This window comes from Chenopodium quinoa, unplaced genomic scaffold (assembly GCF_001683475.1).
Source record: "Chenopodium quinoa cultivar QQ74 unplaced genomic scaffold, ASM168347v1, whole genome shotgun sequence".
Classification (NCBI taxonomy): Eukaryota; Viridiplantae; Streptophyta; class Magnoliopsida; order Caryophyllales; family Amaranthaceae; genus Chenopodium; species Chenopodium quinoa.
This window is the reverse complement of record NW_018742879.1, coordinates 3,215,451-3,239,551: the sequence shown is the minus strand read 5'-3', so window position 1 is coordinate 3,239,551 and position 24,101 is coordinate 3,215,451. Positions and strand designations below refer to the sequence as shown.

The 24,101-nt window shown below is 32.9% G+C and overlaps 2 protein-coding genes across 2 annotated transcripts; both read left to right on the top strand.

Moving 5' to 3' along the window:
• The first annotated feature begins 139 nt into the window (after positions 1 to 139).
• On the top strand, positions 140 to 9,183 carry LOC110726511 (LRR receptor-like serine/threonine-protein kinase FEI 2). The gene is made up of 13 exons (XM_021905988.1): positions 140 to 650; positions 760 to 895; positions 999 to 1,070; positions 1,170 to 1,241; positions 1,399 to 1,470; positions 1,592 to 1,663; positions 1,758 to 1,829; positions 6,584 to 6,690; positions 6,801 to 6,974; positions 7,074 to 7,406; positions 7,781 to 8,035; positions 8,514 to 8,647; positions 8,769 to 9,183. Exons 1-13 carry the CDS (start codon positions 569 to 571, stop codon positions 8,991 to 8,993), a joined length of 1,806 nt encoding a protein of 601 aa, XP_021761680.1. The 5' UTR covers positions 140 to 568; the 3' UTR covers positions 8,994 to 9,183.
• Positions 9,184 to 17,424: 8,241 nt separating this feature from the next.
• LOC110726510 (transmembrane protein DDB_G0273707/DDB_G0273361-like) lies at positions 17,425 to 23,430 on the top strand. Its single transcript, XM_021905987.1, has 5 exons — positions 17,425 to 17,894; positions 19,397 to 19,530; positions 21,540 to 21,687; positions 22,276 to 22,382; positions 22,780 to 23,430. The coding sequence occupies exons 1-5, from the start codon at positions 17,591 to 17,593 to the stop codon at positions 22,819 to 22,821; spliced, it is 735 nt and encodes a 244-aa protein (XP_021761679.1). The 5' UTR covers positions 17,425 to 17,590; the 3' UTR covers positions 22,822 to 23,430.
• The last annotated feature ends 671 nt before the right edge of the window (positions 23,431 to 24,101 follow it).

The following is a 24,101-nucleotide window of genomic DNA, read 5'->3' as shown; positions in this document are numbered from 1 at the left end:
ATCTCTTTTCTAGTTCCCCCGGTTTCAAATTTCAACACATACATTAATACTTCGTACCAATATTTGGATCTAATAATCATTTATTCAAATAGTAACACCACTACAAATATTTTATTTATTTGAATAAATGAACGTTGGTATTTCATTTAAAAAAATCCCGCCATTTGAAAAACCCAATCAAAATAGAGACAGTCACCCTCTATTTCCTCCCTGCAAAGCACAACTTCCCAAGTGTCTTTTACCCCATTTTTACTGTCCCCATTGCTATAGACTACTCAACTTAAGGACCCCATTTAATTATTCAATTATTTTATTTTATTTTTGTGCATTTTCCTTTATTTTAACTTTTTTTTGAAAAATCTACTGTCATGATAACACTTACTCACTCCACTCTTTTCTTTCTTCACAGTTATCATAGTTGTCCAAAGTTCAAAACTTTACTAGTCCCCCCCAAAAAAGAAACTTTTTTCTTCACATTATTGAATTTCCTTTTTCTTTTTTTATATTTAATGAGTGAAGAAGTATCAAATTGAAGGTTAAAAATTCAATCTTGAAGAAGAAATTTCCAATGGGTTTGTTGATTTTGATCTTTAAACTTATTTTAGTGACTACCCTTTTCAGCATTTGTACTCTTGCTCTCACACCAGATGGTAAAATTTACAGTAATTTTTTTTTTTTTGGTGATTTCTTGTTGCATCAATTGTTTTTATAAGCTTTAATCTATTGTAATTAATTGGTTGTTTTTGTTTGTGTATTTAGGCATGGTTTTGCTTGAATTGAAGAATGTTTTTAATGATACCAATAATGCCCTTGGTAATTGGAGAGATACTGATGATACTCCTTGTCAATGGATTGGGATTTCTTGTAATTCTGAAGACCAAACTGTCATTTCTATGTATGTCTATTTACTTTACATCTTCTTTAAATTTTCTTCATTTTTGGCACATTTCTTTTTTCATTTTTGTTTTGGTAATGTTTGTAATATTGGGGTTTTTCAGAAATTTACCTTATATGCAACTTGGGGGGATAATTTCTCCAAGCATTGGGAAGCTTACTAAACTTCAAAGACTGTGAGTATTACTAAAAATTATGATTTTTGTTTTTATTTTCTGTTATATTTATGTAAAACCTAAATTGTGATTATAATTTTTTTTGAAATGGTGACTCAGAGCACTTCATCAGAACAGCCTGCATGGTTTTATTCCTCATGAAATTGCAAATTGTACTGAGCTCAAAGCATTGTAAGTGAAACCCTTTCTTTTTGCTTATTGTGGTCAATGTTATATTGAGTGTTGAGGATTTGACACGGCTACTCGAGATAAAATAAAGAGCCCGGGTACCATAGACTGTGGTAAATGCTGGCCAATGTCTAATTATATGACTGTCTTTCAATTCCAGATACTTGAGAGCCAATTATCTGCAGGGTGGCATACCATCTGAGATTGGAAATATTTCTTTTCTAAATATACTGTAAGATTACAATCTGAGCTTTTAACTAATAGCCTTACAATTTTGTCAATTTTTAGCTTTCAAACCTTGCATTCTTTTACAGTCTTATTCAGCGCTACAATGCTTATATCTGTTGATGCAGGGATTTGTCTAGTAACTCATTAAAGGGTGCTATACCTTCCTCCCTAGGGCGGTTAAGGAGGCTACATTATCTGTAAGTTCTGTAAAGATATCTGAAATTAATTTTATATTCAAAATACTTTGCTAAATACTTACTATGCATATCTTGTTTCACTACTTTGCCTCAGGAACTTGTCAACAAATTTCTTCTCAGGGGAGATACCGGATTTTGGTTCTCTCAGCTCTTTTGGGAATAAATCGTATGTTATGCTCATCCATATTATACTTTACTTATCATGTGTGAAAGATCATTGCTTAGGATGTGGTTTTTTTTCTTGAGCTCTCTTGTTGAATGTATTGTTTGTATTTGTCTGTCTTTAGTGCCTGCTAAAGCAGGACAATTCTGAACTTGTTGATGTGTAGACTTTAAATAAATTATTCCACTAGGACTTTTTGATTGACCATACTTATAGCATCGGTGCTGTTATTAATGCATAATAAGTTGAAGAGGAAGGATGTTCACGATAATACAATATGTCGCAGTTTTCTCATGATCAGCCGCAAGTAGTCAATCACTTAAGCTGCAAAGAAACGAATAGTTTTTCTTCGAGTGTTGCTAGTAGCTTTATATATATATACCGCATTCCACATTTTTGAGATTATTGTAGTTAGCATCAGCGAGTGCTAGTAAACCTAGATTGTAATTATTCAAGATATTGGAATTGAATGATGAACTATTAATCTAGTTGTGAAACTACATACTAAACATTCGAATGACAAGAATGTGTGAAATTAACTATTAGTGTATGAAAATTCAGAGTTAATTACCCCTACCAATTTGTCCCAATGCAATCAATAAGCCCTACCCCAAATTTCAAGATATGACTAAAAACATATGCATCTTAATTGATGCCTTTTCTTTTATACTAACATGTGGTTCATGCCTATTTTCACTGCATCTAATACAATAGAGTTTGACATTTCATAAGTACAAAGTTCCATAAGAACATTTTTTTAGAATCAACTTACTCTACTTAGGCATTCATGATAAAATGAATTCAACTTTCCTTTAGGTTAAGATTATATATCTACTTATTTAGCCAAGTATTAATGCCTTGATGGTCAAGCACAATATAAACAAAGAAGTTGTTGGACCGCACGCACACTCCGCTCCACAATAGTATGATATTGTCCGCTTTGGGCGCGTAGCCCGCTCGGATCTTTTTTTGGGCACCATCCCAAAAAGCCTCATACTAATGGAGTGTACGCTCACTTATAAGGAGCTCTTCAATTTTTCCTTCTGGTTTTTCATTACTAAGGACATGTTCTCTTCAACTTATTTTAGATACTTATTACTTATACCTCAATAAATTCAGATGAGATGAAACCAGACCAGAAACATTCAGATAAGATTAAAACTTTTAATTATTTTTTACTTATTGCTAAATATCGTTATTTGCGTATAAAAAAAATTATGAAAATTACATATTTGAAAAGTTCATAATGAGACGAATCTAACAAGATCCATTTTGGTAATGTTTTTCTTTATATATTAGTATTAAAATATGGTCAAAGTTTAGTCAAATTATTATAACAAATCTGACTAGATAATAAAAATTCAAATCAGACAAATCATATCTTAATAAAATCAGACAAGATCTCCTTCTTTTAGAAGAAAAGAACAAGTTCTTAGGTAAATGCTAACTCTTGACATGCAACAAGTCTCTCATTTTCCTCTTCCAAAGATGATCGTTAGTTCCATTCAAACTAACCATTTTACTAGTATTAATATTACCGGATTTCATCCCGAGAATTAATAAAAAAAAGTCGTGGCTCTGATACCAGATTGTTGAGGTAAACACCCCTCTTGCGAAATAATCAATTGACCAAACAAACAACAAGGCACAAGCACGTTTTAGCTACTAGTTTGTTCAAAGTCACACTAACCCAAACAATATAATATGTTCTTGAAGATCAACATAACTACAGCAATATCAACACATAAACGCAGCAACATAAAGCATATGAACAAGCATAATCAACCAAGCAAGGAACACTCAAGTTATACGTGGAAAACTCCTTCAAAGAGGAGTAATAACCACGGGACGGTTAGGGAGTCCACCGAAATTGCTCTTATTATAGTAATGGTATGATACATAATCACAATTCCAAGTCTTAAAAGCGGGTATTCAATTTACCCAACTACAACAAACATAAGAGCTAAATAATGGAGTATAAAATTTAGAAAGCCGTAAATCAAAAACCGTAGCAGCATATGACTATTACACCATTGAAATAAAGCCTTGGATGTCCCTGACAAGCTGTCAAAATTTAAGCTAAATTGGACCACCGATGAGCTTTGATCAGGGTTGATTTATGGGTCTGTACACTTGAAAACGTGAAGTGGCTGCTCTTGTAAACTGTTTGTGTTTCTCTCAACTAATTTTCATCATCTATTTACTCACCTTACTGGCAGCATGTAAATGATACCACAAAGACTTTGTTGCCCACTCTCTTCTACGGTAAGGCGCAACCAAAGTTAACAAGCCTAAAAATTAATCACTACATAATATAGGTTTCTCCACATAGGAAGGGACCCATAGCCCAACAAATCTTGGCACGCACGGTGGGACTACGCACAAATGGGTTTCTTTAAAGGTTCAACATTGAGAAAGCAAAACCAGCGAGTACTCTTACTTTGTATTTTAGGTTCAGTTTTCAACAAAGTCCTTCTACAGAAGAGAAAGAAAGCATGGTGCATATTTCTTATGTTTCAGCCGTGGGTAGCTTGATGTATGCAATGGTTTGCACTTAGCCTGTTATAACTCATGCGGTGGGTTTGGTTAGCCATTTTCTCCCTGATCCGGGAAAGGAGCATTGAAATGCTATGAAATGGATTATGAGATATCTACGAGGTAATAATGATATGAAGCTATGCTTTGGGAGTGATAAGCCTATTCTTGTTGGCTACTGACATTCTGACATGGCGGGTGATATTGACTCTTGGAAGTTTACTTCGGGTTACTTGATCACTTCTGCATGGGAAGCAGTTTTTTGACAATCTAGATTATAGAAATGTGTGGCATTATCCACAACTGAGTCAGAGTTCATTGCAGCGACAGAAGCATGTAAGGAGTTGTTATGGATAAAGCAATTTGTTCGCCAACTTGGATTTACACAAAAAGGTATGTGCTGTATTGTGACTGTTAAAGTGCTATTCATCTTGCTAAGAATTCTACCTTTCATGCAAAGTCGAAACATATTGATGTGCGGTATCATTGGATACGAGATGTTCTTGATGCTAGGTTCCTTGAACTTGAGAAAATCTATAACGATGACTATGGCTCCGTCATGATGACAAAGGCATTGACACTTGTCGTTTGATTACCGGAATGACATCCACCTCCACGTAGACGAAAGGGGGAGATTTATTGGGCTATGTGTCTCTTTCTATGTGGAAAAACCCATGTTTTGTAGTGATTGTGTTTGGGGCAACTTGTCTAGTTTTGGCCCAAGTGTTTTGTTGACTTTGGTGTGCCTTACGGTGGAAAAGAGTGGGTAACAAAGTCTTTGTGGTATCATTTACTTGTTACCGGTAAAGTGGGTAAATAGATGAGGGAAATTAGTTGAGAGAAAGGACAGGGAGTTTACCAGAGTAGTCATTTCACAGTTTCCAGTGCGCAGTCCCAAAAATTAATCTTGATCAAAGCTTATCCATGGTCCGATTTAGCTCAAAATTTGACAGCTTGTCTGGGACTTCTAGGGCTTCATTTTCATTGGTGTGATTGTCATTTGCTACTACAATTCGCATTTACAATTGTAGAACAGAACACTCTTTATTTCATCCTTCATTGTTTAGCTCTTATATTTGTTGTAGTTGGGTAAATTGAGTGTCTACTTTTAAGACTTGGCATTGTGTTTGTGTATCATACCATTACTATAATAAGAGCAATTTGGGTAGACTTCCTAACCATCTCGTGGTTTTTACTTTTCTCTTTGAAGTGGTTTTCCACATAAATATCGTGTGTTCCTTGCTTGGTTGATTATGCTTGTTCACATTGCCGGAGTTGTGTTTCTTTTCGAGAACATATTATATTGCTTGGATTAGTGTGACTTTGAACAAACTAGTATCTAAAACGTGCTTGTGGTTTGTTCGGTCAGTTGATTATTCTGCAAGAGGTGTGTTTACCTCAACAAAGGTACAGTAAAGTCAATAAATTCTTAGGATTAAGGACAAATCACAACATTGCAATCATATTTGAGCTTGGTTCTCATTTATAATTTCCCTACCTCATGTTTATAAGAAAATAACTCAAATCTTAGAGAATCAAATCAATCATCTTAATTGAATCACAAAGAATATAGATGCCAAAGACTAACTCACAGGATTGCAAAGCTAAGTTTGTATCTTAAATGAACTTGATGTATGTAAGTATCTTGAATTTTTTTCCAAGTACAAAGGCATTTGTACATAAATGCAAGAAGCTACACCGACGTGCCTTGATTGACACATGCTTTCTGGCCTGCTTATACAAACTCCCTTAGCCCTTTAGAACCCGAATAGTTTTCCTCCGATATGATAGTCTATGTGAAGTTGTGAACTCCCAAATTGACTATCTATGACCTTGCTTATGTTGTAAAATTAATAGTTGACTCATGTTGAACATGCTCTTGCTGGTAGAATTGTTTATTATAGTCACATGGGATCTTGTTAGAATTGTCTCAATGTATTTTTATGGTTATTACTTATAGATAACATAAACTTTCATAACATAAACTTTTTATGATTATTACTTATAGATAACTAGAGAATAGAGATTTTAAACTTGTGCATTGGTAAACGTAATAAAAGAATTGTGTCAACTAAAAAAGATTGGAGGAAGTATTATTCATGCCACCATTTTCTTGACAGTCCCAGATTTAGCATCATGAGTTGTGTAGGCTTTCGCTAGAATTAACTGGTGCTCTAGGATTCAGTACCTTCGCTTGCTCTAAATCTTTTTCTCGGTAACAGTTTTATTGGCAACTTGGACCTTTGTGGGCGACAAGTGCATAAACCATGCCGGACCTCACTTGGATTCCCTGCAGTCTTGCCTCATGCTGAGAGTGATCAAGCTGCAGGTAAGCAGCAATCTTGGCTGTCAATACATGTATTTTCTTCTGTTACCTATCCATAGAGTTTTTCATTTAAACATATTTTGAGCTCAGTATATCTTCTCCTTATCTTGCAGTTCCAACTAAGCGATCATCTCATTATATCAAGGGGCTGTTGATTGGGGCAATGTCCATGCTAGGAGTGGCTCTTTTAGTCGTCGTTGCTCTCCTTTGGGTTTGGTCAGTATCAAAGAAAGAAAGAGCTGCCAAGAAATACACAGAAGTCAAGAAGCAAGTCGAACCTGAAGCAGGTAGAATTAAATATACATTCGTCAGATTTTGTAGACATTTTTGGTTTAGTTCTATCAAATATGTTGTTTATCTTGAAACCATTTCTCTTCTGGGAGTAGGAACCAAGCTTATAACTTTCCATGGTGATCTTCCATATCCCTCGTATGAGATCATCGAAAAGCTGGAGGCTCTTGATGAAGAAGATGTTGTAGGTTCGGGAGGATATGGTACTGTATACAGAATGGTCATGAATGACTGTGGCACATTTGCTGTTAAAAGGATAGATCGCACTCGTGAAGGATCTGATCAAGTGTTTGAGCGGGAATTGGAGGTTTTGGGTAGTATCAAGCACATCAATTTAGTAAACTTGAGAGGCTACTGTAGACTGCCTACTTCAAAACTTCTCATATATGATTATTTGGCCATGGGCAGCCTAGATGATCTGTTGCATGGTAATTTTCTTCTCAAAAAATTATGCATTGATTAGTTGATTAATTATCCAAGTAACTGAATAGCTGTATTGGACATAAAATCTTACCTGACATACATGAACATATATTGCATACATGCTTGAAGATATCGACAATTCATAAGAAGCTTGGCATTGCTGGAAAACGAAACCTAGTAGAGCATTTGATTAGTTAGCTCTTCATGAAGTCCCTTGTATAAAAGAAATTGCACTTATGATGGATATTATCAGGGGAAGATGACTGTGGATGATAATATGTTGATTAATATCAACAGATGCTACTTATTTTTTTTATTTTTATTTTCTTAATACTGAGTATCTATTTTATGATGTTAAATATTTTATTGCAATTGACAGAACAAGGCTATAGTGATGAAGTATTAAGCTGGAGTACTCGTTTGAAGATAGCTCTTGGTTCTGCTCGTGGATTAGCCTACCTGCATCATGACTGCTGCCCAAGAGTAGTTCATCGTGACATAAAATCAAGCAATATACTTCTTGCTGAAAATATGGAGCCGCATGTGTCAGATTTTGGCCTTGCCAAGCTTTTGAAAGACGAAGAGGCTCATGTTACAACAGTTGTTGCTGGTACTTTTGGTTACTTGGCACCTGGTAGGTCTTCTAAACTTTTCATATCTTTCAATCTCCAGAACTTAAATTTTGCAACAGAGTCAGAAAGGAATTTGCGCGCATTGTGCTTTTTTTTTTTTGGCAAATAGTTTTGAACTCTTGATATTCAGAATAGTTCATAGTAGTTCATACTTATTCTTGCATAGATGATGACTTGGTATCGATGTGCATATTGCTGCATGTCACGTAAAATCCCATTCACTGTAAGAGACTTTGCTTGAAAGAATGTTCTCAAAAGAAAGTAATGCACAAAATTTTGAGGTTTAAGGCTTCATTCCATTCACCTAAAACAATTATTGAAGCTTATATTAACTGTACTTGGGTAGCCTACTAGCCTTTAACTGAACCACTTGGAACTTATGCTTCCTGAAACAAAAATTTAACGTGAAAATAACAAAACTTTAGGGAAGTAGGCCAGTGTTCAAACAATTTAATCCAAATATATGCACTTCATGGGCAGAGTATCTACAAAGTGGAAGAGCCACAGAAAAGTCAGATGTTTACAGCTTTGGTGTTCTTCTGTTGGAGCTTGTGACTGGAAAAAGACCGACTGATCCATGCTTTGTTCAAAAAGGCTTAAATGTTGTTGGTTGGGTGAGTACCTAAGTCCTTGTTTCTCTATCTTTCCCTTTAGTAGAATGAATTCTATTTTACTCCCAACTTGGTTAAAGCCTTAAAGGTTATAAGCAAAACCATTGCTCAAATGTTGTTGCAGATGAACACACTATTGAAAGACAACAGATTAGAGGATATAGTGGATAAAAGATGCTGTGATGTGGATCAGGAAACAGCAGAGGCAATACTCGATATAGTTTCCCGATGCACTGATGCAGATCCAGAGCGTAGGCCATCGATGAACGAGGTTTTGCAGGTTCTAGAACAAGAGGTCATGTCTCCTTGCCCTAGCGATTTCTACGAGTCTCAGTCTGATCATTGCTAAATGATGGTGGAACTTGTGATATAACATGTGCTTGTAAGCTGTAATCCTGCCTTGGGGTTTTGTATATTAAATTAATTGATTAATCTGTGCATTTTGTTATGCAACCCTTAAAAATTAATCTCATTAGAATAGTATTCCATGTTCAAAGGTTAAATTAATGGATCAGGTTTCGAAAAAATAATTACGGAGTATTCAGTAATTTTCATATTGTTACCAAAATCTGGAAGGGAACTCTGAAAAAAACAAAAATACATTACTGTAAATAAATTAATCGATAACTAATCAATTCGATTCAAATTCATTCAAATATCAATAAGAAATTCACCAAGATAATTTATTGAATTTTGTAGAAAAGTTTTCTCCAATCTCACCATAAATTTCTCTTGATAGTAGTTGAGGATTAGAGATGAAGTAAGCTTGGCATTCACTAGGCCAAGTTTTCGAGCCCATATCCCAGTCCAGTTGTCCAAAGCATCAAATTTTAGAATTTTTCATTCAATCTTGCATACTCCTCTGTTTATTTTCTCTTTTAAAATCTTTTACTTTATAGAGAGTGAAATTTTAAATTTGATTATTTATCGACTAAATAAGCTAAAACTTATGTAGTTCAAAAAAAATAAAATAGATATGTGATATTGTTTAATTTCTCTTGATGTTAGTTTTAATATGTACTCCGTTGTTAAATATATTAATGCACACATATAGATTCATAACTGCGCCTTATTGATTATCATATTATATCATATCATATCACTAATATATAAAGCTGATCTTGCAGTCAGGCCACGAGATAACGACACTTGGCAAAATAGGTATTATTGTGACACATAGGATGCTAAGTAAGCGAATTTTGGATAGATTTTTGTAAGATAAAAATATTGTATAGTGTTTTATATCGATATATTTCTAAAATTTCATATATACAAAATTAATTGTAACTCTTAATAAATATCTTATAACTCTGTACTATTTCCATTATAAAATTCGTTTTAAAAACTTCTTTAAAATGAGATCCATTTATAATATGTTTTAATAAAAAATAGAAAATCTCTAAAAATAAGTTTTTATGAGAAAAAATAATTTTAGTTTGGTAAACTAATAACATAGATATCTATTTACAAATACAACTACAAAAAGTACACTATAATATAAATAAGCGATATGATATCGTATGTCTAAATATTTTACATTATTAAAAGGGTTTATATGATCGTATTTAACGTTCTTACATTATCAAAAGGGGTTATATGATCGTATTTAACATTCAAGTTAAAAGGTTTAGGACAATCCGGGCATCGCCTGGGCACAAAACTAGTCACTAATAAATAAAGCCGGTCTCGCAGTCAGGCCACGAGACAGCGACACTTGACATTCCAGTTTTTCGCCAAGTGTCGCGCCACGTAGGAGATAAATAGGCATTATTGTGACACATATGATGCTAAGTAAGCACTTTTTGGATAGATTTTTCAAGATAAAATTGTTGCATAGAGTTTTATTATCAATCAAATTCTAATATTTCATATGTAAAAATTAATCATAACTTTTAATAAATATCCCATAACTCAATTCTATTTCCATCATAAAATTTGTTTTAAAAAATTCTTTAAAATAAGATCCATTTATAATATATTTAATCACAAACTTTTATACGTAGCTGGCCAAACCGTGTCACCAACTATTACAATATCAGAGTTACTTCGTTATTGCTATAGGGGTTACTTGATCAGTGTTATAGTGGTTACTCAATCAGTGTTATAGAGGGTTACTAAGTCAGTGTAAGAGTTTACTCAATTAGTATTACAGGGTTACTCGATCAGTTTTATAGGGGTTACTTTGTACGGCCAAATGGTGTTGTTAGCCGCATACAAAATGCATTGTTATTTATTTTATTGTAAAAAAATATTAGAGAATCAATAAAATAAGTTTTAATCAGTAAAAATAATATTAGTTTGGTAAAAATACTTTCAGTTCATTGAAAATAATTGAAATTCAATAAAAATAATTTGCTATGATTCCTTCAACTCACTAGCCATTAGGAGTTTCCATGCCAAAAGAATTTTTTTTTCATTATATAGCCCACGAATATACTTTCAGTTCAGTGAAAATGATTGAAGTTTAATAAAAATAATTTCAAATCAATAATAACATAGATATCTATTTACAAACAAAACTATACAAAGTACACTCCATATGATATCGTATGTCCAAATATCCTACATTATAAAAACGAATTATTTAATTGTATTTAACATTCAAGTAAAAATGTTATCTTAAAAATTTTAATTATTCACCATTTGGACATCGCCCGGACACAAAACTAGTTCTTCAATAATGTTATAATGTCTGCATATGAAGTTCTAATATTGGTTTTTTTTTTTTTTTTTTTTTTTTTTTTTTTTTTTTTTGTGACATGTTTCTAATGAAGGATGAAAATTCTAAACTTCTAAGCAAATTGAGTTCGTTTATTTCCACTCAATGATGTCTGCCCATAAATCTCTGCCTTAGATTATTTTTATTTTAATTTTTTTTGAAATTTAGATTGAATTGTTGATAGTTGCTTTTTTCAATCAATGATCGAATCACAAATTTTGTTATTTTGCAAAAAAAAAAAAAAAAAAAAAAAAAAGAAAAAGAAAATCATATTCTGAATCCATGTAGATACACGAGACTCTTACAATTTGCTATGATTCCTTCAACTCACTAGCCATTAGGAGTTTCCATGCCAAAAGAATTTTTTTTTTCATTATATAGCCCACGAATATACTTAATATTTCATGTTCACAAAAATGACCCAACCAGGCTCACCGCAAGCATGTACAAGAAGCATGCCTAGATCATGAGCCTTACAACTTACGAGGACATCATACACAGTACTACGTATTTAAAATTTGGCACAAGCATGACAAGCATACTTATTTATTTACCAATTTACTAAAAATTGAATATTATTGCCCACTAGCATGGCACATGAGTTGGGCCACGCATGAGCTCCATTTATGACTAATTGACGGGAGCTCGAGACATGGCCTTTTGAGCACAAGGCCTGCTGGCACATAACATGCGCTTGTACAATCCAAACAATTTTTCAGGACCTTTTATAAACGTCTCTATTTGAGCACGTCTAGATTTGCTGGCACATAACATGAGCTTGCATAGTCTGGCCAGTGTCTAGCTCTAATACTCCGTCCTTAGAAAATTCTACTATCTTGACCATACTACGTACAATTTAATTAGTGACATAGGCACCCCAATTAATCAAATCATCGATCAACTATAGTTATAGTCTAATAGAGTATAATAATATTGAGACCACAATTAAAAAAAAAATTGATATGATGTCAGAGTCAACTGAACTTCTGATAAGCCACTGGAGGCATAATATCACATATATGGTCTCTTGCATGGTTCGTATGGTTGAAACTTGAAATCAGAAACCTTTGATAAAATCTTTATTCCCCTGTTGTTACCACCTTAATTCTAGCATATACTACTAATTTTATGCTCATGGATTAATATTATATACTTTGGTCCGCCCAACATGCATTACCACAACTTTTTTTTGGTTAATAAAATGTGCAAGTGTCGCAAGTGTCAATTGATCATTAGCATCTTTTCTAAGCTTGTATTAACTATTTTAATAATTATGTTGTTTAATTAGTTTGACGGCTACTCAGGGTTTAATTAATTTTGTCTTTTATGTTTTGGGTGATTAGTGATTTATTAGTATAGTATTAGTGCACCTTTATAGACCTTGCATTGTGTTAATTCGACGTAGCATACAACTAATAAGCATATTTTTATTCTATTTTATTTGAGAGTGAAAATCATGAGATTGATAACTATTGAAGGATGAAGGTTAAAGATTTTAAGATACGGAGTAGGAACTTTTGCCATTAAATATGACCAAAACTTGTTGTAGCGTAAGAACGAATTAAAAGTGATACTCGAGCCCTGAGCTCTAGAGAGGTGACTGGTGATTTAGTTGGATACGGATTGGGATCATACAATTTGGGTCATATTTGGCTAGGAAGTAATTTAGTTTGAGTCAGTTTAAAATTATAGTCGGAGAGCTTATTATTAAAACTAATATAATAATTCTCTATATTAGATTATTATTAGTTCGACGAAAAATTTGGGTCAGGTTAGGCTAAAAGTCGAGTCATTAAGCTTTGGGCATGACTATAAAAATATGAATCGGGTCAATGACTAAAGTTAGAACTATGGCATAGTGACCACTCTTTGTTGAGGGATCGGAGTTCATCCACCCAATACATATAGATAATCAAGTTACGTAATAAACACTATTAGAAAATAGGCTATTTTCGACGGAATTCAAAAATCCATCGGATTTCCGTCAAAATATTTGTAACTAGATGGAAGCCTGTGCGATGCATGATTTTTTTTACATAAATCTCATGAAAAAATTATTTTCTTAATTTAACCCTATAATTTTTTTATTATTTTGCTTGTTAGAAAACGGATAATTTGTTTTATTTTTATGCAACTTAAAATGCGACCTTAATTTACTTAATATTAGTTATATGAAAATTATAAGTATGATAAATATTAGAATAAAATCATAATCCTATTCGTATTTTTTTAACCTATGATTCGTTTGTATAAAGAAAACACGTTGTTCCACTATACATATATAGTTATAGAATCACTATTTTTCTTTCACAAACAATAACTTAGACCACCATTATTCTTTTACTCCGAATCAACTTTATACAATGAAAAATTAATAAAGTAAACCCAAAACTATAGGGTTAAAATAAAGACGGTGGGAGTAATAGTAAAAGATATGACTTTATAAATTTTTAAATAGTTAAATGAAATATATATATATATACTACCAAGAATGTTGCATCACTAAAATTAATCTAATTGAATAAAATTAAATCTTTATAATGAAATTTCATTATCATATATCCTTAATAATAGAGTTATATGTATACACTACTACAATAATTTTTACAATAATAATATAGATATTCTACCAGAAACCATAATACATAAAAAATCAAAATTATCAGAGACATCTCTTACAATCTTTAATTTTTTTTTCCCTACTACTGTAACATTATAGTTGACTTAGGACCTGTTCTGATTTACTGAACTGAACTGAACTGATTGAAGCTGAACTGAACTGAATATTTTACGAGAGAATGATATTATTCACAAGTTTGTGTTTTTTGTATAAAATATATATATTGTCTATTTACAATTGAAAAAAAAATCAAAATTATATTTTTGAGAGGATGTATACAAATCTTTAATATCATCATATCTTATATATTTGTGGAGTAGCAAATAAATCTCTTATAAAAATTTTATCTAATCATGAAATGGGTTGCTAGATAAGATAAAAATTGCTTATGTGGTGAGTGAATTTTTTAATTTTAAAATAAAATACAAATCTAACTTTTAATTGTTTGAAATAATACCGTGCGATGCAATTGTCATACATATATCACAAGAAAAGATATTTTCCTATATACTCTAAGTTTTTTTTTATTTTTTTATTTTTTTTGTAATTATTTGATTTATTTTATAATTTAATAATTTCAGACAAAAAAAAATTAAATTAAAATGATATTGCCAATTACAAAAGTATATTGTTTTTTAATGTAATTTATTATTCCACTTAATTTATTGTTGTTTTGTATTTTATTCGTTGTTGATTATATGACAATAATATGATATCTTTAAGAAAAAAAATATAATATGATATTTCATTGATTACATATTAGCATAAAACCTTTAATGTGAAAAGATAATAATTTTTTATTTTTAAAATAATTTAAATCCTAAATCATTATTCGTAGAACAAAATCAAAATCAAAAATAAAAATAAAATTATAATAATCAATTTTGAAAAAAAATTGTAGAAAAAAGTTGACTTTAATTGAGGGAGCGTAATCACCCAGTAATTAAAAATAAAAAATTAAGTTAATTTTATGACTTAATTAAGATAACTAAATCATAAAAAATTTGTTTTAATCATAAAATTAATTGATAAAAACTAAAAGGTTCATTAAAAGATTTAATAAATGTAACCGATTTATAAAGATATAATACCTTCTCATCCAATAAAATTATCAAGCGAGAAACTCGTACTTTGATATTCCAAAGATTTTTGCTCGAATTTAATCCTCTAATTAAATTAGATTTGCATGTAAAAAAAAAATTCAGTAAACAAAACATAAACATATAATCATTAAGTATCCCAAATAAACACAATTTAATCAATAGTCACAAATATACATTTAAACATGGGTTTTAAAAATTAGGCTAAAAATTACCAAGCCATTGATGACCTAATAAAACTGACACAAATTAATGACACAAAATTTGTTTGGTTTGGTTTTGTATTGATACGAAATTTTGTTGTTGTGATATGATACATCAATTTATAATGATAAATATCACAAATTTTAATTTAATTATAATTAAGGAATAATTTTTATTTCTTATCATAAACATTATCATAATTTATCTTATAATAGTAGGTATATAAATTTATATCTAAAGATGATTAGTTTAAAAGATAACTTTTAGTTTTTTAAATAAATTAAATCCTAATAAATCAATATTCGTTGTTTTTACTTACGTGGCAAAACTCTTAAATCTCATTCGTCACTTTTACTTAGGTGGGAAACGAATTTTTTAATTCTAAAATAAAATAGAAATCTAATTTTTAATTGGTCGAAATAATGCCTTTACTTATGTGGCGCGCCGAATGCTCTTAAAAAATGCCTACTTTATTTATATATATTAGATTCCGTCGAAAAGCTAAATTTCCGACAGATATTAAATCCGTCGAAAATTCCGTCAGAATATTTAATTAAACAAAAAAAACCCCTAAAACCTACCGGAGCCCCTTTCTCTTTCCTCCGCCTTTTTTTCTCTTTCCTCTTCTCACCCTTTCTCTGTTCCTCTTCTTTTCCCCCTTTCTCTGTTCTCGCGTCCTCCTCTTCTCTGTTCTCGCGTCTTCATCTTCTTTCTCCTTTCTCCTTTCTTTCATTCTCACAAAATCACACCTCACCATGAAAGCTCGAAGGGTTTTAATTTTTTGAACAAAGTAAGGTTTTTCATGTCAAATTTGACCATGAAAACTCTAGATCACTCTAGATCTAGAGTTTTCATGGTCGAATTTGACCTTTAAAACCCAAATTCAAGCCAATTTCGGGGTTTTGTTGGTGAAATTTAAGGTATGTTCTTTTTTTCTTATTTATTTTTGGTTTTTGAATTTTTTTTTTTTAATTTTATGATATGTGGTTGAATGGCGGCGGCGGTGGACTGGTGGGTGGTTTAGGGAAACTGCGGTGGTGGTGGGTGGTTTGTGTTCGGGTAATTGCGGTGGACTGGTGGGTGGTGGGGTAGTCCACTTAGTTTGGGTGGTTTTAGATCTAGGTTTAGTTTTAGTGGTTTTAGATTTGGGTTTAGATGGGTGGTTTTAGATAGATCTGGGCTTAGTTTGGGTGCATTAAGGTTAGGTGGGGTGGGTTCGGTTTGGTTAGGGTTAGGTGGGATGGGTTTGGTTTGGTTGGGGTCAGGTTCGGTTAAGGTGGGTGGTAGGGTGGTTCGGTGAGAGTGGTAGTGGTGTTGTTAGGGTTGTTGGGGTGGTGGTGGTGCGTTAGGGTTAGGTGGGGTGAGGGTGGGGTTGACAATGGATTTTTGGGTGGTTGAAGGTGGTGACAGGCCGTGCCGGTGGTGGTGCGGCCTGTTTATTTTTTTTTAATTTGATTGCACCAGTTTCCGACGGATTTGTATTCCGTCGTAATTTTCCGACTGACTTCCCGGTGCCGGAATTCCTCTTCCGACGGAAATTCCGTGGGATAAGTGTTTCCAACGGTCGTTTTTCCTACAAATGGTTTTCCGACGGAATTTAGGGTGATTTCGACGGAATTTTTCCGTCGAATATGACCTGTTTTCTAGTAGTGAAAGAGTCATGGGTGATACCATTATCTAAATATTTGAAGGGTCAATCACCATAATTACTCAATCTATAAATTCTACTCACGCTTGATGTAGAGAATATTGAGCTGAAGAAAAAGAAAAACAATACTCTGTAGGTGATACATTTATGGAATGTTATATTACCTCCACTTTTGGTTATTTGCAACGATGGGACATTTTTCCTCTCTACTTTATGTCCCATCGTTGCAAATAACTAAAAGCGGAGGTAGTAATTAATTTTTTTTGCATTTATATAATATTAATCACAAAATAGCAATATGAAATATAACCAGTTTAAGCACCATTTACATTTGGGGGAACGTCCAACGTGGAAGCACACGTAGACTAGGACACGAGGTAAATCACATAGAAAATTATACAAGTAAGATAAGCATAGAATAGAGAGAGACATAGTAGAAAATAAAATTGCATGCAATAGCTAAACATAACACCATATGGCCACATGATAATGGATATTGACCCTTCAATTTCACCAAAAGCTCCCCACAATTCAATTTATTCCACCCCTTTCTTCTATTTTAATTCTCAACTGTCGGTCTTTATTTCTTCCATTTTTCGCACGACAAACTAGAACAGAAATCGTTTCTTAAACATTTAATTTAAAACTTTATACAATGATAACCCAATTTTCTCTCTCCTCTAAACACCTTCTCTTTTCTCCCTTGTTATTACCTGCTTCTCCAACTCTACCACCATTGAATTTAATCAAGAATTGTTCATATAAAAATTCATGTAAAAAGAATGGATCATATATTTTGGACCGACCATTATTCACGACATTATTTTCTAAGAGAAAGCAGAGTTTAAAGGTGGTTGCTTCTTCTTCAACTAACGTGGCTGCACCTCTTTGGGACACTTGGTCACCTGATAAAGCCACCCCTTCTCCTTCTTTCAGTGATATTCTTTGGCCTTCTCTTGGTATGTTCCCTTTCATTCATTTCCTTTTGTGATTCTTTTGGTAATCCGATAACTTGCCTCACGAGGGGAACTCCTAAAACAGTATTGTTTCAAGATTAGAACCAAATCCGATTCAACCAATACCCTCCTTATTTTCCCTCATTCCCTTGCACTTTAATTTGAGCTGGATTGACCTGTGAATTCCTTAATTCTGATTTGATAGGGCGTCTTCCTCTTACATACAAAAATATGCATTCATATTTATTCGTTACGAGTTACTTGTATATTTATACTGGATCTAGGTTCAATATAATGTGTGCAATATTAGAGATTTGGAAAACACTTTTTTTTTGTTTAACATCTTGTGTTTCTTGATTTTAGGATCCATAATAATGTTATTAATGTACTTTTAATTTTATTTTATTTTATTTTTTGGTTATGAGTTTTGTACTTTTATTGTATACTTGTATATAGTTATAGTTACTAGTGATTATCTTTTCATACTTAAGTAGTACAGCTCTATCTTTGTTATCTAATTTTATCATCAGTGTCCTTATCAATAATTTTAGAGTAATTTATCATGAAATATAGAGAAAACCCATAGATAATTAGATATAAAGCATAATTTTATAGATTTGAAAATTCTTCAATTTTTGCCTAGGGAAAAAATGTCATTAAGTCGTCAACATTGTGGCCCAGCCTAGAGAATTCTAGGTAAACTTTAATGTCACGCACTTCTTAAAATTGCATAAATAAAACATTTTAAAAGAATATACTTGTATTAACCAATTAGTAGCCCTTGATATATTTAGTGGTCGTTTGGTTAATTGTACATGCTTGAAAGCAAATCGAAAGAGTTTCATTTTATTTTCTAGGAAGTAAGTTCTGCCTACTTAAGTTTGTAGGTCATTTTTGTTTCAAAAAGAAAAAAAAAAGGTTTGTAGGTCATTTCTCCGATTTATGGAGGGTAAAACAATTGCATTATATTTTTTTATGTGTTTGAGTTGGCTAAAAGACTCCCAGATTTCCTGCTTCATAAAATGAAATTTTACTTGTTTTTAATTTTCTATTATGGTGCATTATATTTACGTGAATTTTACTTATTTGAAAAAATTTAAACTTAACTAAACAAATTGCTTGTAAATTGAACTGTACAACTCTTATACCGTAGTATACCTTTTACAAAACTTAGGGTGTCTTCAATTCATTTGATTAACACACAAATTTTCTTTTTTTTGTACTAAGTGAAAATAAAATAAACGAAATAGGGATTTATCTAAAACATATTGTTTCTAAACTTATTCGAATTTAATTTTAATCTTATTCAAAGTATATGTCATAAAGTGAGAATAAAGTGAAAAAAAAAAAATGACCTAAATCGAAAAGACGTATAACTCTTAAGTTCAAAGTATCTTTCCGATCAGTCATCAAATGTGCTCAGATCACTTATTTATTTAACTACCCTTTACATGCCTATAATAATGTCAACTAAGCTAACAAATTAGTGATAAAAATGAAAATAGGGGCATTTGCGGGAATGGCAATGTTGGGAAAAATGGACCAGATACTAGCGCCAAAAGGATTGTCAATGACAATAGCGCCATTAGGAGCTGTTTGTGCTGTTTTATTCATCACCCCTAAATCTCCAGCTGCTCGGGTATGTACGTTCTACTCTATCTTTGTCTTTCAAATCTGATTGGTTGATATTATATTTTTGGGTCCCTTTTATATCTACTTGTATAATAATAATAATACTATAGTATTATTGCACATTATTACTATATTTTATCCTCTTACAAATTGTTTGTGGCTAAAGATCTTTCTTGCAATTTTTTAGAATTATTATTCTTAGGCTAGCTTACTAGCTTGGTAAGTAGTAGTTTACTAGTTTATCATATCAGCAAATTCGTCCATTTGTATGATGTGTAGCAACGAACACTTAATTTGTTTAGTACTCTGTATCATATATTCACAATTTAAGTTCTGCTACAATAATTGAGATTGCCATGTACTTAGTAGATATCGAGACAAGCCTAGTCTTCCAAAAGCGGTCTCAATATAAAAGAGAGGAAATATGATCTAAAGACTTATAGAAAGTTTATCAAATTACTAGAAAATATATGATTTAAACAATTTAAGGTACATATGAATTGAATTGTATACTCGTATAAATAGATACTTCGTTAATAATAATAGATATAAAGAAAAATTGATTCTAATAATCGCACCTTTAACCGGTTTCCCATTAATAATCCCACCTTTGACCGGTTTGCCATTAATAATCCCACCTTTTGATTATTATCTAATAATCCCACCTTTATATGAGATTCTCTTTTAATAGTCCCTTGTGACTGATTACATGCACAATAGGTAAATTTTTTAAAATTTTAATTTAATTAACACATGTTATTACATGATTGATCAAAAAAATTAAAAAAAATTAAAAAAAAAATTTAAAAAAAAAAGAAAAAAAATACCCAGCAACCTCAACCCCACGCCACCCCATCCCAACTTCCGGCAGCCGTCCTTTCCCACCACTGCCATCCTCCGGCAGCCCCTTCCCCACCCCACCACCACCGGAATCTTCCCCTCTCCACGACCCACCCAACGGCAACACCCCACTCCCCGGAATCCACCACGACACCCTAAACCCAGCCCCAAAAACCACCCCATCCCCTATTGCCCACCTCAAAAACCATTCCTCTCCCCTTCCCCGGCGTCAAACAATATTCAACAATACCCAATATTCTCCAAAATCAACAATTCAGACCCTTTTATCATCAAATCAAGAACACCCAACTTAGAAAAATTACAAAAATGAAAACATATAAATTGATATGAAGAAATTGAATAATCTGGAATCAAATACAATTAACAAAAATAAATAAGAAAAAAATTAACCTTGAGATAAGTGAGGAGATTGTTGCAGCGAAATTGCCGACGGCTGCGCGAGGAGAGAGAAAGAGGTCGGAAGTCCAGAAAAGAGGGGTTGGGTTTAGGATTTTGTGGTGGATTCCAGGGAGGGGCGTTGTCGTTGGGTGACTCGTAGAGAGGGGAAGATTCCGGTGGTGGTGGGGGTGGGGAAGGAGGCTGCCGGAGGATGGAGTAGCGTGGAGGTATTTTTTTTTTCTTTTATTTTTATATTTTTTAGTTTTTTTTTTTTTAATTTTTTTAATTTTCTTTAATTTTCAACCAATCACAAAGTGACACGTAGCATATTCACCTATCAAATCCGGTTATCAATCGGTTAGGGACCAATGGAAGAAAATCGCCTATATAGGTGGGATTATTAGATAATAAGCAAAAAATGTGATTATTAATGACGAATTGGCCAAAGGTGGAATTATTAAAATCAATTTTTCCTAGATATAATGTCAGGTATTTGTAAGGAACTTTTAATCGATCATAATGAGTGATGACCATATAATGGGTTTTTTAGCCGTGGTGTGTATGAGTTATTTCATTTACTCGTATAATTTTTGTTAACATTACTTTTTCACATGCATAAATACCTTAGTTATTCTTTTCTCAAATTTTGTTTGCTTTGGTAGTATGGTTCAAGTGCTTGTACTTCGAACTGGCAACTTTTTCGATATTCTAGTTCTTATCGTTACATACAAATATTTTACCTTAACTTAATTTGGAACTGTATGTATATATATGCAGAAATACAACATGTTCATGGCTCAAATAGGGTGTGCAGCAATAGGAGTGTTAGCATTCACACTGTTGGGACCAGGTTGGCTTGCCAGGGGTGCTTCTCTTGCTGCTTCCCTGGCTTTCATGATTTACACCAAATCTACGCACCCTCCTGGTAATCTATACTACTCTATCTGCTTTCGTAGTATATACGAATATAAAATTATCGTATACTTAAAATTTAGGAAGATTTGTGTAAAAGGACCTTTTAAGTGGTCGATTTTGTTTGAAATGACCTTTTAAGTGATAAGTTGTGAAAAAGGACTTTTTAAATTGTATTATGTTGTGAGAGGGTATTAGGCTGGATTTTTCGGGTGGTCAACAGCGGAGCTCCGGCGTTGACTCTTACGTGGGGGTTACGTGACTTATAAAAAAGTTCACACATTTTTTTTCCCCCTTTCCCTCCTTTTCGAACTACCCCTTTCATTTTTCCCCCTTTCATACTTCCCAAAAAAAACGTGTGGGCTTGTTTTTAAAAGTCACGTGACTCCCACGTGAGAGTCAACGCCGGAGCTCCGCCATTGACTACCCGGAAAACTCAGCCTAGTGCCCCTTCACAGCATAATACAACTTAAAAGATCCTTTTTCACAAAGTTTCACTTAAAAAGTCCTTTTAAACAAAATCAACCACTGAAAATGTCCTTTTACATAAATTTTCCTAAAATTTAATCTAACTGGACTGGATGTGTGTATGTATGTGTAGCTGCTAGTTTGCCATTGTTATTTATTGACGGAGCTAAACTTCATGGACTCAATTATTGGTACGCGTTTTTTCCTGGTGCTGCTGGATGCATCCTCCTCTGTTTCCTTGTAAGTTTCTCCGCCAATCCAAACCTTATCACATACAAGTAGAAAATAGTGCATATCCGCAAGAGGTTGATCAAACAATCAAATTTGGAAAACAATTTTGTTAAGGGTGTGTTCGATAAAATTGAATTAGAATTATCTGACTTGATCAATCTACGAATATTTTTCCTAGACTTGTACAAACTTATCTAATCTAAGGATTGCCATTTTGAGTTTATTTGATTTAAAGTAAGTTAAAATAAGTTGAACTAAACACACCTTTGAATTCATTAGGAGTGCTACCGGTAATTTTATCAACACTGTGGATTACTTCGCAAAAATGACTCGTAATTAGGTACTCATATTACTGTGGTGCACATATTATCTAAGGCAATTTTCTCTCTTTTTGGTGATATTGCAGCAAGAATTTGTTTACTACTTGAAGGAGAATTTCAAGTTTTGAATTGAAAAGGGAAATTTTTTGATAAAGTAAGTAATTGCCCTCCGAAAAGCAAAATTGAGGAGTGTATTTCATGATTTTTGAGGCACTTCTGAAAGTTTTGGACGACAGACACCAGTTTAACTACGTACTGGTAGCCTGGTAGGGTTGCAAATATGGAGATTCCGTACAAAATGTACAGGAAATTGGATTCGAGCACTCGATGTAAATCAATTGATAAATATAATTCTTTGTATAAATAAATATTATCATTAATTTTGTATTAGTAAGTTCTTTATCATTAATAGGCTCTGTAATATATACTTGTATATTTCATTGGAAGAGTACATTTGCTTCTTCCATCATATGGTGTACGTCTTGAGGAATGTGAATTCATACGGTCGAAAATGAGCATAATCGTGCAGATTTTGACCGATGCATATGCCGTCAGAGGATTTGGGCCTTTTATAATTGCATGCAATGCTCATTTTTGTAATGAACTCGTAGTTTCCTAGTAAATGCCAATATTACCATCAGACATCAGTCCATCACATAATTCACATGTACCATGGTCGATGTACTTCGTATGTAGTGTGTATAGCATTATATAAATGTCAGATCTTATGATTGTTATTATTATCTGGAAACCTATATTGTGCATTCTAAAGCACGCGTTTCTGGGGTGGGACTTGGGTCAGGCAATTCAGTTTGAAATGGGTTTACCCGGGTCAATGTCGGTTCGGTTTATAAACGGTTTTGGATCATGCCGGTTCGGTTTATAAACGGTTTGTGTCATGATTGGATCGGTTTGAAACGAGTCGGTTCATGGACGGTTTTACCCGGTCAATGTCAATTCGGTTTATAAGCGGTTTGGGTCATGATTGTTTTAAAGATCGCGCCATGACCATGATTTAATTAGTTGATACTTAGAATACGATAAATCGATAATTAAGGAAGTACAAGTATTCAATTAGATCGATTAACAAGTGTTTTAAGTTTTAATAATCAGATATATTTATCAATTATATGTACATACCAATGACTCAATGAGGCAATGATAGTATGATACCAATCGTACATTCGTACCATATATTATTATTTGTTACATATACAGATACACATATAATGATGATTAGGGGATTTTTATCCACCAATCACCGTCTGACAAGTGGACCAACCAGGTTCCGCCACGTGTTCTTCATGAAGGCCAACAGGAACCTGCCACGTGTCAATCACAGATACGTCCTCCACGGACCACTTAAGACACGCCACGTGTCCACCCATGCCAAATGGGACAACCGGCC

Excerpts from the sequence above, each read along its gene's own strand:
- LOC110726510 (XM_021905987.1), top strand. The coding sequence starts at position 17,591 with ATGATAACCCAATTTTCTCTCTCCTCTAAACACCTTCTCTTTTCTCCC. Across the intron at positions 21,688-22,275 it reads CAAATCTACGCACCCTCCTG|CTGCTAGTTTGCCATTGTTA; the intron begins GTAATCTATACT and ends ATGTATGTGTAG. Across the intron at positions 22,383-22,779 it reads GCATCCTCCTCTGTTTCCTT|CAAGAATTTGTTTACTACTT; the intron begins GTAAGTTTCTCC and ends GTGATATTGCAG.
- LOC110726511 (XM_021905988.1), top strand. The coding sequence starts at position 569 with ATGGGTTTGTTGATTTTGATCTTTAAACTTATTTTAGTGACTACCCTT. Across the intron at positions 6,691-6,800 it reads TGAGAGTGATCAAGCTGCAG|TTCCAACTAAGCGATCATCT; the intron begins GTAAGCAGCAAT and ends CTTATCTTGCAG. Across the intron at positions 7,407-7,780 it reads CCTAGATGATCTGTTGCATG|AACAAGGCTATAGTGATGAA; the intron begins GTAATTTTCTTC and ends TGCAATTGACAG.